The sequence below is a fragment of the Peromyscus eremicus genome, chromosome 4 (assembly GCF_949786415.1).
Source record: "Peromyscus eremicus chromosome 4, PerEre_H2_v1, whole genome shotgun sequence".
Lineage (NCBI taxonomy): Eukaryota > Metazoa > Chordata > Mammalia > Rodentia > Cricetidae > Peromyscus > Peromyscus eremicus.
Window position 1 is genome coordinate 5037634 of NC_081419.1, and position 18765 is coordinate 5056398.

The following is an 18765-nucleotide window of genomic DNA, read 5'->3' on the forward strand; positions in this document are numbered from 1 at the left end:
TGGTATTTCCAGAATACTGGAGAAACCCAACCCAAGGGCGTGTAGCTGCCTGATCCTGTGAATCAGGAGCTTCTCTGCAACCCCAGTACCAGGGTAGGAACCACAGCCTACCTCCTGGTTCATAGCCATGTTGCCTGCTTTGTGAAGATGTCTAACCCTGAGGCTCAGACAGTTCCCAGCCAAGGAAGGTTCTGAGGAGCCAAGGAGATGCCAGGCTTTGATCCACAAATTCCTTCTCTGAGGGAACAACCAAGTCCTCAAAGAACATTCTGGAAATGGCTTTCCAAAATTAATCTTTTGCTAGCAACAGTCACCTCTCCAACACTGTCACTATGGAGAATGATGACTAGCCCAGACCAGCCTTGAACTGGTCCTCTTGTCTCCACCTCCTGAGGGCTAGGATTTCAGTTGGGTACCCCCATATCCAGCCTCAACCTTGACTTGTTTAGAAGTTTGGTCCTAACGTTAGCCTCCTCCTGGTACTGCAGCTTTCCTGGAAGGCACCTGCATCCACTGTGGGGTGAGGTTTCTGTGGCTCTCCCTGATGATCCCTGGGGAGTGTGTTGACATGATGTTAGCAGGGCCACTCTGCCCATACTCGGTGGCTGCGAATAACTCTTCAGTGTGGACAACTGTTTCCCCGAAGCACTCCTAAACACCCTTAGGGAATGGAGGTTTGTTCACACCATCCCTGAGAAGACAGGGTGAAGTGTTCAAAGCCAGCTATGGGCCATGGCCTCCAACAATAGGCAAGCCAGTGAGTACCAGGTATGTGGCACACACCCTTTTTGAGGCAGGGTCTTACCTTGTAGTACTAGCTGGCCTCAAACTCATTATGTAGACCAGGCTGGCCTGGAACTCACGGAGATCCTCTTGCCTCTCTGCCTTCCCATTGCTGAGATTACTGGTACGTGCCACCACTCTGGGCCTGCAGGTGGCCCTTTAGAGTCATCCAGGGCTGCTGAATTGGCCTGTAGCAGTTCTAGCCTGGCCATTGGGAGAACAATGGCCCATTAGTGGACCATGAACATGTCCTTGCCCTGCTCAAACTCCCACACACATCAGCATCACTGAGGGCAGAGGTCAGCTGGCTGGAGGAGAAGTAAAGTCCTCATTCGGGCAGTGGCAGCGCACGCCTTTAATCCCAGCACTTGAGAGGCAGAGGCAGGTAAATCTCTTGAGTTTGAGACCAGCCTGGTCTACATAGTGAGTTCCAGGACAGCAGGGCTACACAGTGAAACCTTGTCTTGAAAAACAACAACAAAAGGAAAATCCTCACTTGCTAAGGAGCCAACCCCAATCAATACACTCCCTCCTCCCCATACACACATCTGCCATTCTTGGATAGAACATGTCACCGTGATGTGGCAGCCTTTCTTAGAACTGGAAGTAACATTTAGTTAAGTAGGTGCCTAGCCTGTCCCTGAGTAGTTTATACAGTGACGGAGAAGAGCAGAGGTCAGCTCTGGGAGCTTCTGTGACTAGAGTCCCCTCCCTCGTGTGTGTGTGTGTGTGTGTGTGTGTGTGTGTGTGTGTGTGTGTACAGGAGACCAGCTCAACATCATTGGGTGTCACCCTTTATCACTATCTTAATATCTTAATTTGATTGAGACAGGTCCCCGTGTAACCTTGACTGATCTGGAACTCAGTATGTAGGACCAAGCTAGCCTTGAACTCACAGAAATCCATGTGCCTCTGCCTCCTCAGTACTGGGATTAATGGTGTGTGCCTCTGTAATTTTTGAGATGGAGTCTCATAGATTAGCTGTCCAGTTGGTGGCTGGGTCTCACCTGCCTTTGCCCCCTTTAGTGTTGAGGCCACAGGTGCTCACTGCTGGGCCCAGCTTTGTATGTGGGTGCTGGAGATGGAACGCGGGTCCTTGTGCTGCTCAGCAGGCAGTCTCCCCACTTAGCCATCTCCCCAACCCCAAGTCATCTCTTCATGCAACCAGAGAACCGAGGAACTGTATGCCAGAAGTTATATTTTATTTAACATTGAAAGGACTAACGTTTAATTACAAGGTTGAGAGTAGCCTTCTAATGAAAGCACTTTGTTTGGTTTTAATTCCCCCTCCAGAGACACAGGCAAGCCCAAGACCTGACAGCTTCGAAGGCCTTCCCAACAGTGCCATGCCCTCACACACACACACACACACACACACACACACACACACACACACACTTTAAAAGGTGCTCAGTGTCATGTTAAAAGAGAACCTGGGGCCATTATTAGAGACATTCTAGATGTTATACGTACAGGACACAAAATCAAAAGGGAACACCAGGCTGCAGTTTCTGGAAAAATACTGGTAGGAACAGAACTTGGTTTGTGTGTGTGTGTGTGTGTGTGTGTGTGTGTGTGTGTGTGTATCTGTGAACATTCTACTATGTTCTACATACTACAGGTGTCACCAGAAGGCATTAGAGGCCCCCCCGTGCAGTATTTGGGCTGATCCCTCTGGCTGAGCCTCTCAGCCTAGAGGGAGGAGCCATTACAGTCATATCCTGCAAAGAAAAAAAAAAAAAAAAACTGGGTGAATGTCAAGTTCCTTTTATTTTCGCCTCTAAGTCATTGGCAGGGCAGGTTCTTTTACAGTGAGTCATTCTTGTAACAGCACTCTAGCAGCTAGGGATGACAGGCAGTGGGTCCGGGGAGAGGGAGTGGAGAGCTTCCGGGGAAAACCTGCACCCCTCCCCCGACACCGGTAAGATTCCACAGGATTCCCGCAGCAGAACGTGCATCTCGGAGAACAGGAAGACGCTCATCCTCCATACTTTCTGGACGTAGGTAGTACAGGCAGTTAAAGAGAGGTGAAGGGAACCAGGCAGAGGCTCTAACAGTCATGGACTGGCAGCTTATCCCTTTACCTTTGTGACAAGAGCCTTTCTTGACCCAGGAGACGGGAGACACATCCTTCATGCATTACCAAGATCTGCAAACAGAACTGTAAAAACCACTCAGCTTCCTCACGGAGGGGACAGCGGTCAGACCAATTGGTGAAAACCCGAGGTTCTGGGGATAGATGCCTGGTGACCTGCTGAAGTGGGGCTGCAGGGACCACAGGTTGGGTTAACTGTGTCAGAGCTGAGGCCCTGACAGTCACCCTGAGGTGCCAGGCTTCCATTTTGTTCACTAAGCCTTCCTCACGTGACTAAGGGTGCATCTGCTATAGGGAACAGAAGCTGTGGTTCGTGGAACAGCTTTGCAGGGCCATAGAGGGCAGTGTGCAGGACCCTGGGCTTGGCCTTGCCTGGGAGGAGGCAGGGTGGAGAAAGCCGGAAAGCTAATCCTTGCTTGCTCTTGCAACCCAAAGCCAGGCCCTAGCCGGCTGCTCCCGCCCTAGGACCCTCCCTCTGCTATTAAAGTTGGCAGTGCTGTTCTGCAGGGTGGTGTGCCAGCCCTGGTTTGCAGAGAATGTCTGAATTCCACACACTTGGGCAAAGCCCAGGCCAGACCCTGTGGACCTGCCCTTTCCGTCCCTGGCTCTGCGGTCTTTGTAAGACTCCCACATCTTTGATCCTCTGACATGACACCAAGCTACCAGCTGCCCAGAGGAGGATGCCAACTTTCTCAAGCTCGTGCTAACAGGGTGCCCTGCTCAGGGGCTTGTGGCCAAGTCTTGAGTGCTTCTGTCCAGGGCAAGGGGAGAAGCTGTGAGGCTCTAAGGTGCGAATGGCCATTTTGGTTCTCCCGCCAAGATCCGTCATTTCAGGAGGAAAACCGCTTCAAACGCAAACTCCATCCATTCCACAGGGCTTCCCGAGCACAGGATCAAATGCAGAAGCGGTGGCTGCAGAGCCACCAGAGGGACCACAAGAGGCACAAGGTCTTTGGTGAGGAACATAGAGTCCTCGAATGCTCCTTATGGGACTCAACAGGTCCACTTTACAGTGAAGTGCCGGCAGGTGTGAGGCCCCCCGTCACAGGTGGACAAACAGGTGGACAGTGCTCACAGAAGGTAGGACTCAGGCCAGACAACAGGGCTGGTCCACAAGCTGAAGCCGGGACTTCAAGATGGATCTTCCTGGGCTATGTAGAAGGTTTAGAACCAGAGTGGGGGTGGGTGGGGGCTGGATGCCCTAGTTCCATCTCAGACCCACTGGGATGAAGTATGGAAGGTGTCACTGCTGAGATGTTGGAGGATGGGTGGACCAGGAGGGGCTGCGGCAGCAGCCTCTGGAGAGAAGGACATATTTGCTGATGTCCCAGGGAGACAGGTGGGCGCTCAGTCCACCCAGTGCATGACTGGCCTTCCTTGTCTGGATTCTGTCTGTCACCCAGGAAAGCAGTGGTAACAGTTGACAAAAGGCACAGTGTGAAATGTGCAAGGACTGGCCAGGCAATCTGCAGGTGGACTGGGAGCCCAGAAGGAGCAGGGACCCACGGGCACAAGTCCAGCTGTCTTTGTGGCCCCTGTGGGTGGGGACTGGAGTGAGGTGGACAACCCCTGTGTGGGGCTGAGGAAGAGAAATGCCCCTGCCAGTACACTGGGCAGAGGGGATGGCAGAACCACGGGAGCATGCAGTGACGAGAAGAGGGTGCGGGATATAGAGAGCCAGCTTGCAGATGGGCTGGAGGATGCCCAGCCAGCCTGGGTGGGGCTGGAGGCTCGTGGGGACAAGGACTGGCTGATGGTGACTCCTGGGGAGGCCCGCGGGGAACTCTGGCCATGTACACCGCCTTTACGAACCTATAACACAAAAAGAAAGAAGAAAAAGCCCTGGGTTAGAGAAAGCCACAGGTGAGAGGCAGACATTTGCCATTGGCAAAGCGCTTGCCTGGGGAAGAGGGGCGGGCAGGGTTTGAGTGCCTGGTCACCAGAGCAGCTCTGCCATGGAGAGCTTTCGAGGCTTTAATCCCTTGTTTTGAGACAGGCTCTCGTGTAGCCTAGGGTGACCTCAGAGTCTCTAGACAGCTGAAGATGACCTTGAACTCATGGCCTTCCTGTTTCTACTTCCCACACTCTGGCATGACAGGCCTGGCTTTTTACTTCTATCTTTAGCTGGCCCCATCTCTGGACCAAAAAAAAAAAAAAAAAAGATCAATAAGGTTGATCACTTGACATCTTCTTAACAAACTGAACTTTTTTTTTCTTTTTTGTCCAGGACGGCGTGAGGAAGCTAAGGGGCAAATTCTCCGGTTGCAATTGTAGGGCCTCTTTGCAGTAAGGACAGACCCCTTAGGCAGGAGGCAGCCTAGGCTGCCATGCCTCATTGAGCAGCGAAAGCTCTCCATTGCCAGAGGCGAGGAAATACACAGGGAAAGCAGATGCTCCAAGCCCTGAGGACAGGAGGGGTAAGAACAGGGAGGCAGAATTATTTGGGGAAAAAAAAAAGCATTTGGCTGGAAAATTCCGCAGTCCCAGAGATGAAATGGAAGATGTTACACACTTATTACAGAGAACAATGTTCTTGAAAAGAGAAAAATCACTTAAAATACACAGCACTGAGAAAAAGAGTAACATTTATTAGAGAGGCAGATTCGAGGGCACACTGGAGGATGACAGGCAGAGTCTTTGCTCTTAGAGAAGAATAGAGAGAAACAATCATAACAGCTATATTCAAACACTTACTCAGAGCCCAGGGGTTTACAATAAACTCAAGCGCGCAGCAGCCAGCCGGGGGACCTAGCTACCGTGCAAGAGTCCAGGGGCCTCCCCAGTAGTTATAAAAACAAAAAGTGGTTAGGCAGAAGAATAACAAATAAAACAGATAGGTAAAACACTAAAACAACACCATTCAAAGAATCCGTTTAGTTTTCAAATTGCAATATATACAAATATACCCTGTGGGGCAGGATTACGGGCATGTTCAACAGAAAGTGATGTAAAAAGCAACATTCCCCACCAGGCTCAGAGTAGTCTAGTATTTTGGCAATGATTAAGTACGTCATAGATACCACACACACAGAACGCTCTGGCGTTATGATATAAAAATCCAAAAGGTGCAGCCTGGCAGTAGTGGCGCACACCCTTAATCCCGGAGGCGGAAGCAAGTGAATCTCTGAGTTTGAAGCTATCCCGGTGTACAGAGCCAGTTTCAGGACAGCCAGTACTACACAGAGAGACCCTGTCTGGAATGCCTCCCCCACCCCAATATCCAAGAGGTACTTGGAGTTCCTGGGAGTCGGGCAGCAGCAGCTGGGCCGATAGGGGTTGGAGGCAGGAGAGCAGGGTTTGGGAGAGGCTAGGTGGGAGGGCACCCCACCCCCAGGCTGAGGATAGCTCCCAGGTGACCATTAATCTCAGATATACTTTCCTGATAACAGGGAAAAGCTACAGGACAGCTCAGCTCTCCCTCTCTTTACTTATTTATTTGCTGTTGTTTTGAGACAAGATCTCACTCTGTAGCCCTGGCTGGCCTGGACTCACGGAGATCGGTCTGCCTCTGGCTCCCAAGTGCTGGCTGGGGTTCCAGGTGTGCGCTGCTCTCTGGTTTTTTACACTGAGTTGTGTGTGTTTTGTGTGGGTGTGCACATGTGCCATGGCATAGGAGAGCTAGAGGTCACCTTTTGAGAATTGGTCCTTCCTTCAACCGCGTGAGTCCTGGGGATTGCGCTCATATTCATCATGCTTGGGGGGCAAATGCCTGTATCTGCTGAGCCAGCTTCTCCTAACCATACCTCCAATCTCCCTTTTTTAACAGCCAACTATTGGAAGGAAGTTCTATTATTCACCACGGAGGAGATGGGAACTACAAAGTATCATTCAGTGTAGTTAGTGTTGGACCCATTCATCTGTTAGGATGCTAAGTTCAATTTAGGAACACACACTTAAGACTGTGACCACAAATGCATGTCCAAACTGACATTTCCCCACCCCAACTTGCACAAACCTGAGGGAAACCTCTCCATTTCACCCAGAAGGCAGTTTACCTGAAGGGGCCCCAGAATGGTTGACTTTAAATACACCATGACAGCAAAAGTTACTCAAACAAAATACGAATTACAAAATGAATGTGCATTAAAAACAGTTAGGTGGCCTGGTCAGCTTCCTATTTTGGAGACCGTACTAGACTGTGAAGTATGGCTGCTGAAGCCTCGGGGAGGGCATGGGGCCATCTTTGTACCACCTTTGTAACTGCCAAGAGCCAGGGGAACCGAGTTCAAGGCTAGCCTGGGTTACATATCAAGACACTGCCTCAAAAAAAAAAAAAAAAAAAAAAAAGTCTTTTAAGAGCCAGGCTGTCGGTAAGGAAAGCTTGCTCAATGACACCTCACAGGCCCTTGCGAAATTCAGGTGAAATCATTGCCAGAATCTTGAAACTGTTTCAGGTTCCTGAGCCCAGATTGATGTATAGCTGTCACTTTTAGAGTCAGTGAAGGGGCTGGGCTACAACTCCGTGGGAACAAGCCTGCCAGCATGCATGCGGCCCAATTCCATCCCCAACCACATTAAAAACAAACAAACAGAACAGCTTATAAAAATGAGCCCCTAATATAGAGGCAGAGAGCTATTTTCTTGCTTAAAAATAAGATGTAAATAATTCCCAAAGTCAAATAGAAAGAACCAGATATGAGCCAGGCGGTGGTGGCACCACTCCAGAGGCAGAGCCAGGCAGCTCTCTGTGAGTTCGAGGCCAGCCTGGTCTACAGAGCAAGTTCCAGAACAGCCAGGACTACACAGAGAAACCCTGTCTTGTATGATATTTTGTTTGTGTTCTGACAAATCTCACCTGAAGATCAAAGGGCTGAACTAGCCACTAGTTAACCATAGAGGCCAGGTGGTGGTGGCTCACACCTTTGATCTCAGCACTTGGGAGGCTCACACCTTTGATCCCAGTACAATGGGGAGGTGGAGACAGGAATACAGGCGGGTGGAGACAGGATCTTGGCCCCCTTTTTGGTCTGAGGATTCGTAGCGGTAAGAAGTCTCTAGTGGCTGCCACTCTGCTTCTCTGATCTTTCAGATTATTACCCCAATATTTGGCTCTTGGTTTTTATTGATAAGACTAATTAGAATCATGTTTCACTGTCTCAAGCAGCAACAACAACAAAAGGACAGATGTGGCTCCTTGGTGACTTTGAGGTCATGGTTGGCATAATTCAGTCCTGGATTACCTCTGCATATGACCCATGCCATTCTCTCCCCTCCAATATCAGCACTGACTGTAAAGTGCAAATTCCCACATGGCCCAGATTCCCTTAAAACACGAGACCATTTATTTTATTCTGGCTGTAGTTAGCTGGATCAAATGTGCCAGAACCCCAAAAACAGTGTCTAGTATTTCAAACATTGGCTCTTATAGATCAAAAAGAAAATGAAAGTCTTCCCCTTAAAAAGGGACATGCAGGTGCCATTTTGTGCAGTGGCTGGTACACCAGGTTCTGCTCACAGCAAACCCTCTGACAGGAATAGAAAATCACACCCACAGGGGTGTTGGGCACTTAGCTGCTGCAGAAGCCTGTCTCAACAGCTTGAAGACACCCTACCATTGGCCCAGGCCCAGAAGATGATAATGTCAGTCAAAGTTAAATCACTCAAGGAGCACACATTTCTGGACATCTCTTGGTTGTTTGGGACACTCAGACAATTAAAGGCTAACACAGGGGACCTGAGCAGCAACTGTAAGGGCACTCAGCGTGGGCACCAAGAGAATGTTACAGTCTTTAGTCAAAGACTTTAGGTGTTACTCAGTTCCCCTGATGAAGTAACAAATGTAACATTTATTTATTTATTTATTTATTTATTTATTTATTTATTTATTTATTTATTTATTTATTTATTTACTGAGTCTTACTCTGTAGCCCAGGCTAACCTGACACTCAGTGGGATGCTCCTGACTCGGCCCCCTGAGCACTGGGATTATAGGCATGATGGGATGCTCCTGACTCGGCCCCCTGAGCACTGGGATTATAGGCACGAACCACCACTATACATTTAAAAAATCTACACATTTTGTTGAAAGGATGGAAACACTGATCGGATTTCAAAGGACACAGTTGTAAGCAGGCCAGTGGCAGCTCTGCACATGGCCACGTTGGACAAACTCAGGCACGAGATGCCCCCAGTTCCCCGAGTGTCTGCATCACTTGCTCTGTGCCGGCCTCTTGAAGGCCTGTAACAGCCAAAGTGGTGGGGAGAGACAACTCCAATGCTTTTAAAGGTTTTTGTTTTGTCTTAAGTGGATTAAATATAAGTCTTAGCACCTTTGGCGTTTTTGTCTAAATAGACTTCGACGTAGGAGGTAGGGACGTAGCCCTCCTCATCTTCGCTTCTGCGGATGCGAGTCCACCCATCACCCTTGTCCTCCTCGATGACGCTCAGCATCTCCCCTTCCACCACGGAAATGGTGCCTTCATTCTGACCTGAAGAAGGAAAGTGAGCTGTGAGGTCTCTCAGGCAGTGCTGGGAGGGCCCGTGCAGCGGTGTGTGGGAGTCAAGGTGATCAGTGCAGAGGACGCCCCGCTCCCCTGGTCCCTGCACGGTGTTTTCCTTCCTCAAGTGTCTTCAGGTTCCTCCTCCTGTCTGTGGACCCCTCCTTAGACAGGACCCTTCCTTAGGTCCTCTGAGGAACCCCCACAGCTCCCCACAAGCCTTGGTGAATCTACTCCTCTAGGCCTCTCCTCTCAGGGTTTCTCCTAGGGCAGAGGGGGGCAGGGGGAGCAGGGGTCTTCGCTCAACTTCCACAGCACCTTCTAGCGGGCCCTCATCTCTCTCCCCTTCCGGCCTCCTCCCCTTTGCTCAGCCCTGTCAATCACAATGTGTCTTCTCCTTAGCCAAGGCTCCCAGACAGCTCTCTACGGTCATTTAAAAGCCAGCCACCCCCTCGGCCAGCTTTGGGAATGTGCATTGGTTATTTCTGTCAATGTGACACAACCTGAGACCACCTAGGAAGAGGTCAGTGAGGAACTGGACAGCAGGTTGGCCTGTGGGCGTGTCCATGGAAGGCTAGGTCTGTCTGTCTCTGTCTCTCTTCTTCCAAGACACGGTTTTCCTGCGTAGCCTTCACTATCCTGGAACTCACTCTGTAGACCAGGTTGGCCTCAAACTCAAAGATCTGCCTGCCTCTGCTTCGTGCTGGGATTAAAGGCATGCATCACCACTGCTAGGTTTGTGGGAGTCTGTCTTTATTTTATTTTATTTTATTATTTTTTTTAATGCCATTTATTGAAGGAGGGAGGAGGTCTTAAATACAGGCTTACAGCACAATGGGAGAACCCCGGAGGGCAGAAGTTTGCTACTGATGTTTTACAATCTTGCATCTAAGCTGTTAATGCCCATTATGAGGATACACAGACAAGGAACTTCCCTTAAGCATTCAGGAGGGTGGAACCCGGCAGGGAATTAGCATAGGGAGGATATAGTGGGAGTCTGTCTTAACTACCATAATTGATGTGGGAAGGCCTAGCCTGAAAGTGGGCAGCACCTGAAAGTTCACTGCTGTCTAAGAGTAGAAGCTAGCTGGGCAGTGGTGGCGCACACCTTTAATCCCAGCACTCCGGAGGCAGAGGCAGGCGGATCTCTGTGAGTTCGAGGCCAGCCTGGTCTACAGAGTGAGATCTAGGACAGGCTCCAAAACTACACGGAGAAACCCTGTCTCGAGAAAAAAAAAAAAAAAAAAAAAAAGACAAGAAAAGAGTAGAAGCTCTTAGAACAGCATTGGTCTTGGTGGGTGTGACCAGCCGTTGTCTGGCTCCTGCTAGGATGGACTGGGACTCGGAACTGTGAGCCAGAAGAAACTCCTCTCCCCTCTGAGTTGATTATCGTCAGGATATTTCATCCCAGCAACAGAAATGAAATAGGGCAGCGGACAATGGTTTAGGGCCCTGTCAGCAGGGTCACGTGTGTGTGTGTGTGTGTGTGTGTGTGTGTGTGTGTGTGTGTGTGTCTGACTGTCTGTCTGTCTGTCTGTCGGTGTTGGGGGCGGGGCGACACAGCAGAGCTTCATTGATGATTTTCTGGGTATGGCATCTGTCACTCATCCCTGAGCCCTGCCTGCTTCTGTCACAGCGTCCTCTGTAACTCTGGGCAGCAGCATTTCCAAGTGCAGAGCATCGAGGCCTGGGCTGATGGTCGACCCTGCCTCCTGGCCGATCCCACACAGGGGCAACGGTGTGCCTGTCAACGCCATCAGCAGCTCCTCAAGAAAAGCTGACACTTCTTTTTCTCACCCAGGTACTCCACTGTGTGTATGTGTGTGTGTGAAAGAGAGATTGTGTGAGCATGTGTGTGTAAAAGAGTGTGTGAGAGATTGTGAGTGTGTGATGTGTGTATATAAATGTGTGTGTGAGTGTGTAGTGTATGGTGGGTAGAGGTTGCTGTCAGGGTGATTATTGATTGATTTTTCCATCTTATTTATTTATTTAAAAATTCTTTTACTGGGGCTGGAGAGCTGGCTCAGTAGTCAACAGCACTGGCTGCTCTTGCAGAGGACAGGGGTTCGGTTCCCAGCACCACATGGTGGCTCACAACCACCTACAACTCTGGTTGCAGAGGATCCGATGCCGCCTTCTGGCCTCCACAGGCACCAGGCACTAACATGGTTCACAGACACACATGTAGGCGAAACACCCATTCACATAAAATAAATATTTTTTTTCTATAATTTTATTGTGTGTATGAGGAAGAGAAAGAGAGAAAGAGAGAGAGAGTTCTGATACCTAGGAGAGAGGGATCACCTAGTCAGTTTGGGAAGGCCGAAGACCTCCCCTGGGCAGCAGTACCTTCAAATGTGTAGAGGGCCTTGCAGGTCCCTATGGCAGGAAGTGGCTCCTCATCATCAAATTCATCATCGAAATCCGCGGCCAGCACCTTGAGCTCGCTCTCCTGACTTTGCTCCTCCGTGTAACTCCCATCTGGGCTGCTCAAGAGAGGAAGACAGGAAACAACTATAGCGCCCCACCTGGAGACGTGGGTCCCCTCGCCGCCGCCGCCACCACCACCACCACGGAGCAACACTGCCCCAGGTCGCCCGCCCAGACTGGATGATAAACTGAAACATTTTCGTGTGGGAAGGACCAGAGACGATGGAAACAGACGCTCTTGCCTTACGTTCATGAGAAATTCCAGAATTTAGAGGTAGATACAAAGCCAGATGGCCCCTCTGCCAGAGGCAGGGCCGCACAGGGACTGTACCTTTCCCGGTCCTGGGCGCAGTTAGTGACTGTCTGGTGTGTCTGACCGTCATACATTCCACTCTGCCGGCGCGCCTGCTCACTCCGTGCTGGGAGTCTGCCCTCCACCTCAGCCAGCCAGGCCTGGAAGCAAAAGCCACAGAAGACTTGGACCTGGGCTAGCCTAGGCTCAATCATGGGCCGCCAGGCCTTAACTCAGGGTTGGACAGTCACTTAAAGCTGACGTAGGAAGGCCTGGGTGACGTCTTTGGCCCTGCACTGGCTGGCTATACAGATGGGCTCACAGGCAACTGCTTCTCTTGCAGAGTTGAGGAAGGGGTAGGGAGGCCCCTGTTTACCAAATTTACCAATCATCCCACATGGCAGAAAGCAGGCATCACTGGGCAACACTCTTGGGCAGCCATGTAACCACAGATGAATTACCCTATACTTCCTTCTGACTCAGTCCCGTGGCTCTGAGGTCACCCTGGGGAACCCCAGGGCCCAAGGCATGTCAGTAGGGTGGTTTTCCTCTCCAGAGACATAGCCTAACACAACCATCACACCAACCACTGGAAACGTGGGGGTGAGGGCTGGGGGGGTTCCCCAGGGGTCTGCCCAGAGGCAGCCTTCCCGTTCCTGCTCCTTCCTTAATCCTGTCCTCCACACCTCAAACTTATGTGTCTCCAGCCGCAGTTTCTCTATGTTCTGGGTGGCCTCAGCGAGTTTGTGGTCCAAGCTGGCCGGGTCTCCCATCTGAGGGTTCTTTAGGTACACATCTTTCATTTTGGTGATGGCGTCCCTGAGAAAAGAGTAAGAACAGCATGGGGACTGGGTCAGTAGCGGGTTTTCTCTGACTGGGTGAAAAGCCTACTGTCCTTAACAAAACCCCATCCTGGGCATCACAGGTCTCCCACACCTCTTACCAGCATTTCTCTGAAAAACTAAAAGTAGTTGTTAATACTACCCTTCTGGCTTGGTGACACATACTAGTGATCCCAGCACTCGGAGGCCAAGGCAGGAGGAGCTTAAATTGGAGGCTAGCCTGGGCTACATGGTGAGCTCACCTCTCTTCTCATGGTCTCTTTTGATCAATTTCTTTAAAAGTTCACTGATGTGTGTGTGTGTATGTGTGTGTGTGTGTGTGTGTGTTGTGTGTGTGCGCATTCATGTGTGTTGTGTGTGTGCACATTCATGTGTGTTGTGTTTGTGCACAGGTATGTGTGCACACACAGGTCACATTGGGTGTCTTCATCTACCTCTTGTCTACCTATGCCTTTTCTTTAAAAACTACTTATTTATGTATTTGTTTATTTGTGTGTGTGAGTGTGCAGGTGAGCGTGCCTGTGTGAGTACACGGAGACCACAGTCATGTATCTTCTCACTCTTCACCTATTCCCTGGAGGCAAGCCCCAGAGATCCCACCGACTCTGCCCACCTGGGAAATTGGCTTAGAGACGTTTATGGGACACTGGGCGGGTTTTGTGGGTGCTGGAGTCTGGACCTCAGTCCTCCGATTGTACAGCAAGGGCTGACAAGCATGGAGCCCTCACTCCGGCCACTCCCCTTGGTTTTTAAGACAGGGTTTCTCTGTGTAGCTTTGGAGCCTGTCCTAGAACTCACTCTGTAGCCCAGGCTGGCCTCAAACTCACAGAGATCCACCTGTCTCCGCCTCCAGAGTGCTGGGTTTAAAGGCGTGCGCCACCACTGCCAGGCTACCCCCTTGGTTTTTGAGACGCGGTCTCTCACCAGCTGGCCAGTGGTGGGGTTACAGACCCGCTGCCACTGTGCCTGGCTTTTACAAGGGCACTGGAGATTGGAACTCAGTTCTTCGTGCGTGTGCAGGAAGCACTTTCCCACTGATCTGCTCCCAGCCCTAATTTTACTTAAGTCTTTAAGGAACCAAATTTTTATGTCTGTAAATCCTTTGTTAAACAGCATGATTTTCTCTTTTGGTTTTTGAGACAGGGTTTCTCTGTGTAGCCCTGGCTGTCCTGGAACTTGCTCTGTAGACCAGGCTAGCCTCAAACTCAAAGATCTACTCAGCTCTGCCTGTAAGCGCTGAGATTAAAGGCATGTGCCATTGCTGCCCGGCTTTGTTTTGTCTTTTCTTTTCTTTCTCTCTCTCTCTCTCTGTCTCTCTGTCTCTGTCTCTCTGTCTCTCTCTCTCTCTTTTGCTTTAAAAATTATTATTTTCAGTTATGTGTGGAGGGTGAGTGTGCACATGAGTGCAAGTGCCCACTGAGGTCAGAGGCATCGGACCCTATTGAAGCTGGAGTTACTGAGTTGTGAGTCACCCGGTGTGGTGCTGAGATAGAATTCATATCCTTTGCAAAAGGAATACACACTCTTTAACCACTGAGCCCTGCCCCAATTCCTTGCTCCTTTTTTTGAGGTGGGGTCTCACTTTGTAGCACAGGCTGGCCTCACTGGTCAGCAATCTTCCTGCCCCAGACTCCCACCACATGGCTTCTCTCTCCTGTCTGTGATGACCTTAACCAGCCGTCTCCTCCCTAATTTCATGAAGAGGTGCCTTAGTTAATTCGCTTTTGCTTTTTTTGTTTGTTTGTTTCAACTTGGTTTTAGTTTTGTTTTTCCAGACAGGGTCTATCTGTGTAGCCTTGGCTGTCCTGGGACTCACTCTGTAGACCTGGTTGTGCTCGAACTCAGAGATCCACCTGCCTCTGCCTCCTGAGTATTGGGATTGCACCACCATGCCTGGCTGTTTTAACTTATTTTTAAAAATTTGTGTGCCTCTTGCTCTCTAGCGCTCACCCCTCCTGGCTGGCTAGAAACTGTGTCCCCTCCTACGTTTATAGTTGTGAGACTGATCTCTAGGGCACAAAGGATGGACAGCTTGGAAGCTTCAGAAGTGTCACACATGAGTCCCTGAGATGGTCAGAAGGTGAGCAGCCGTTGGTTTCAGGGGTTCGTCAAGGAGACCTAAGTTATAACGAGGGGGTGAGAGGGATGGAGGGGAGAGGTCAGAGAGGAGAGGAGAGACTGGCGGGGGAGAGTAAGACAGAAAGACAGCACGCTACAGAGAGGGAAGCATTAGTTAGTTTTCTGTGATATCCCTCAGTATCAATCTTGTTGGTTAGTGATGGGGTGGCAATGGCCTATCTTTTATTTGAATTTTTTTTTCACTTTTGGGTGCTTCCTGTTGAAGCAAAAAGAACAAACTCCATTTCTTTTTTAATATTAAATTTAAAAATTAATCAAACTTTAAAAAAAAATTGTGTGCCTGAATGTCTGGGTGTGCGCCACTTGTGGGCAGCACTCACAGAGGCCAGAAGAAGGCCTCAGATCCCGTGGCACTGGAGTTACAGGTGGTTGTGAGCTGCCACGTGTGTGCTGGGTACTGAACCCCAGTCCTCTGTAAGAGCAGCCAGTGCTCTCAACAGCTGAGCCATGCTTGTTTTTATTGGTTTTGAGGTAGGGTCTCAAAACTAGCTCAGGTTGGCCTTGAACTTGTGACCCTCTACCTCAGCCTTCTAAGTGATGGGATTACAGACATGTGCCATTACATTTAGCTTTTTAACTTTCTTTGCAGTATGCATCAAGAGCTATAAATTTCTTTCCAAAACCACAGCTTTAATGTTTTGGTTTTTTAAATACACTCTCAAAACAAACAAACAAATAAATAAACAATTGCCACAATTTCAAGATACAGCATTAATACGTAAGATTTCCATGGTTTTTGGTTTTTTGAAATAAGGTTTCTCTGTATAGCGCTGGCTGTCCTAGAACTCACTCTGTAGACCAGGCTGGCCTTGAACTCACAGAGATCTGTCTGCCTCTGCCTCCTGAGTGCTGGGATTACAGGCCTGTGCCACTGCCGCCTGGCTGATTTCCATGTGGACTGTGATTCAGTAGTGGAAGAACTGCCTACCATGCGCGAAGAGGCCCTGGGTCCACTCCACCCCAGCACAACACACAACAAAACAAAACCTCCAAGTCCCAAAGGGATGATAAGTCTTTTCTCCTTTTTAATAAAAACAGTAACAACCAACCAACCAACCAACCAACCAAAAACCCACCACAAAAACAAAAACCAAGCAAGCAAACAAACAGAAAACCCCTCTTTGGTCCTTGAGGGAAAAGCCTGAGACTTCTTGTACCTTGGGCCTGAGCAGACTAAAGAGACCAGCTGTCTTCCAGACCACTAAAACTGTCAGTGAAAAGAAAAATGGGTGGGATTCACGCATTGTGTTCCAGCACTTGGGAGGCTACAACAGGGGGATTGCTACCCTGAGTTAAGGCCAGCATGGGCAATACAATGAATTCCAGGACAGGTAAGAATCTTTCAAAGGCTAACAACCCCCCAAACAACAAGGGGGGTGCAGTGGTGCACACCTCTAGTCCCAGCAAGCAGGAGGCAGAGGTCTCTGTGAGTTTGAGGCCAGCCTGGTCTGCATAGGGAGACCCTGTCTCAAAAAACAAACAAAAAACCAATGAAAGAAGGGATTGGGAGGGAAGGGAAGGGGAGGGGAGGGAAGTGGAGGAGAGGGAAGGGGAGGAGAGGGAAGGGGAGAGGAGGAGAGGGAAGGGGAGGGGAGGAGAGGGAAGGGGAGGGGAGGAGAAGGAAGGGGAGGGGAGGGAGGAGACCTGTGGACTCTACAGGAAGGCTGATAACTTAATTAGCCTCAACTAAAAAGAAACAGATTTTAGACTCAAAAGCAGGATGTGTGGGAGTGAGAGGTGGGACTCACGCCATTTTCCACTCTTTGTACAAAAACAAAAACAAACAACCAAAAACCCCTTTGACCCCTGAGAGAAAACTCCAAGATTCTGCCTGTATCGAGGCGACCTAGCTGATGCCAATATGCAGAACCTCAAGAGGTCCCTGACAGGCAAGACCATCACCCTTGAGGTGGAGCCCAGTGACACTAACCTTGAGAATGTCAGGACAGAGATCCCAGACAAGGAAAGCAGCCTGCTGGAGCAGCAGAGGCCGATACTGGAAGGCAAGCTGCTGGAGGATGGCTACGTATTGTATGACTACAACATCAGAGAGAGTCCACCCTGCACCTGGTGCTGTGCCTGCGTCACGGCATAAATGAACTATCCCTTCGCCAGCTTGCTCAGAAATACAACAGAGACAAGAGGATGACCTGCTTCGAGAGCTACGGACGCCTGCACCCCTACTTCGAGAGCTACGGACGCCTGCACCCCTGCTTCGAGAGCTACGGACGCCTGCACCCCTGCTTCGAGAGCTACGGACGCCTGCACCCCTGCTTCGAGAGCTACGACGCCTGCACCCCTGCTGTAAGAAGTACAGCCACACCAACATCTGTACAAGGTGGAGGGAAGCTGAGGTAGCCTATCCAGCCCATGACCCTGGGACCCCATTAATCTTCCTCCCATTGACTGGAGCAGAAAACCAAAAACTCACCCATTCACACAGGACAAGAGAAACATGAAACCTAGCCAACGGCATTTTGTTCCCCAGACTCAAAATACAACCTCTACAGAGAAACCCAGCACACAATGAGAAGACAGACAAAATCATCTACCAAAATAATGCCTTTCTATCCATTTTGGATGCTGGAGAGGTGATGGCTCAGCATTTAAGAATATGTACTACTTTATCATGAGGACCAAAGTTTGGATCCCAACACCTGTATCTGGTAGCTCACAACTGCCTATAACTCCAGTTCCAAGAGTTCTGACACCCTCTTCTGGCCTCTGTGGGTACTGCTCGCGCGCGCACACGCGCACGCACACACACACACACACACACACACACACACACACACACACACACACACACCCCTATTTTCAGATTTCCTCTTTCCAAACTGAGCTTGGGTTGTTTGACAGGGCACACTGACCCATCCTACCTCTGATCCATCTCCTTTTGGATCTCTTTATTGAGATCATCAACTTTCTGCTGCAGCTTTTTTCTTCTCTGCTCAGGCGGGAGGTTGCTGAAGTCTTCTGGTGTGGCACCCTGCAGACACAAACGTAAGTGAGAAGCCAGAAAGCCTTGAGGTGCTCCTGGGTAGAAGGAGGCAAACCAAGCCTGCAGACCTGCAGAGGTTCCCCAGAACCAGCTAGGTTTTCCCGCCACACCAGCTAAGATGTGAAAACCAAACCCATGCAAACCCCAGAGGTCCCGCCAATGGCTGCCTGTTACTACAAGGGCCCGCGCACTGCAGGAAGGCCAGGAGCAGCCACACTCCGGGGAGGAGAGACCAGGAAATAGGTTTGACTCAGAAGAAAGCCCACAGAAAATTTAGAGACTACTTTGTTTGCATTTTCTGACTGTTCCCACCCATGACTGAAGTGGAGGCTGGGCTTCTGTAATGTAATCCAGCCTTGCCAACACTGGCTGGGAACCTCTGCCCTTTCCTTGGTTGGAGCATTCCTTCCGGCTCCCCTCTCAAGGCTGAGGCGGAGTTCCCACCCCTGTGAAATCATGACAGGTGGACTATCACTTCGCTTTGAGGATGTGAGCGAAAAGTATGATTTAAAAACAAAACGAAAAACAAAACTATGTCATCCCCTTCTGGTGTTACGGGCTCCTCACTGTCTTTGGGACCCCAAATTACTTCCCAGTGAACAAAACCAACCTCCTCTGCTTTCACAGTCAGGAATGTATTTTAACACCCCTCCCCCTTTCTGCAGGGCTGAACCTGGGGCCTATGTGTACTAGGCAAGCATTTTACCACTGGGCTGCAGTCTCAAACTCACAGTGAACTCCCTGCC

General features: G+C 49.9%; 1 protein-coding gene across 12 annotated transcripts in view; it reads right to left on the reverse strand.

The window, feature by feature from the left end:
- Positions 1–3999: 3999 nt before the first annotated feature.
- Fnbp1 (formin binding protein 1) overlaps positions 4000–18765 on the reverse strand; it is a 123806-nt gene continuing 109040 nt past the window's right edge. For 6 of the 12 annotated variants that reach the window (XM_059260017.1, XM_059260012.1, XM_059260018.1 and 3 more), the window contains 5 exons: positions 17898–18007; positions 12724–12856; positions 12077–12198; positions 11665–11801; positions 8138–9306 (listed from right to left, as the gene is read on the reverse strand). In XM_059260017.1, coding sequence (XP_059116000.1) covers positions 9128–9306; positions 11665–11801; positions 12077–12198; positions 12724–12856; positions 17898–18007 — 681 coding nt within the window. In that variant the 3' untranslated portion in view covers positions 8138–9127. Of the gene's footprint in view, positions 4691–8137; positions 9307–11664; positions 11805–12076; positions 12199–12723; positions 12857–17897; positions 18008–18765 lie in introns of those variants that run through there. The other 6 variants (XM_059260016.1, XM_059260014.1, XM_059260011.1 and 3 more) reach the window with 2 other exon arrangements.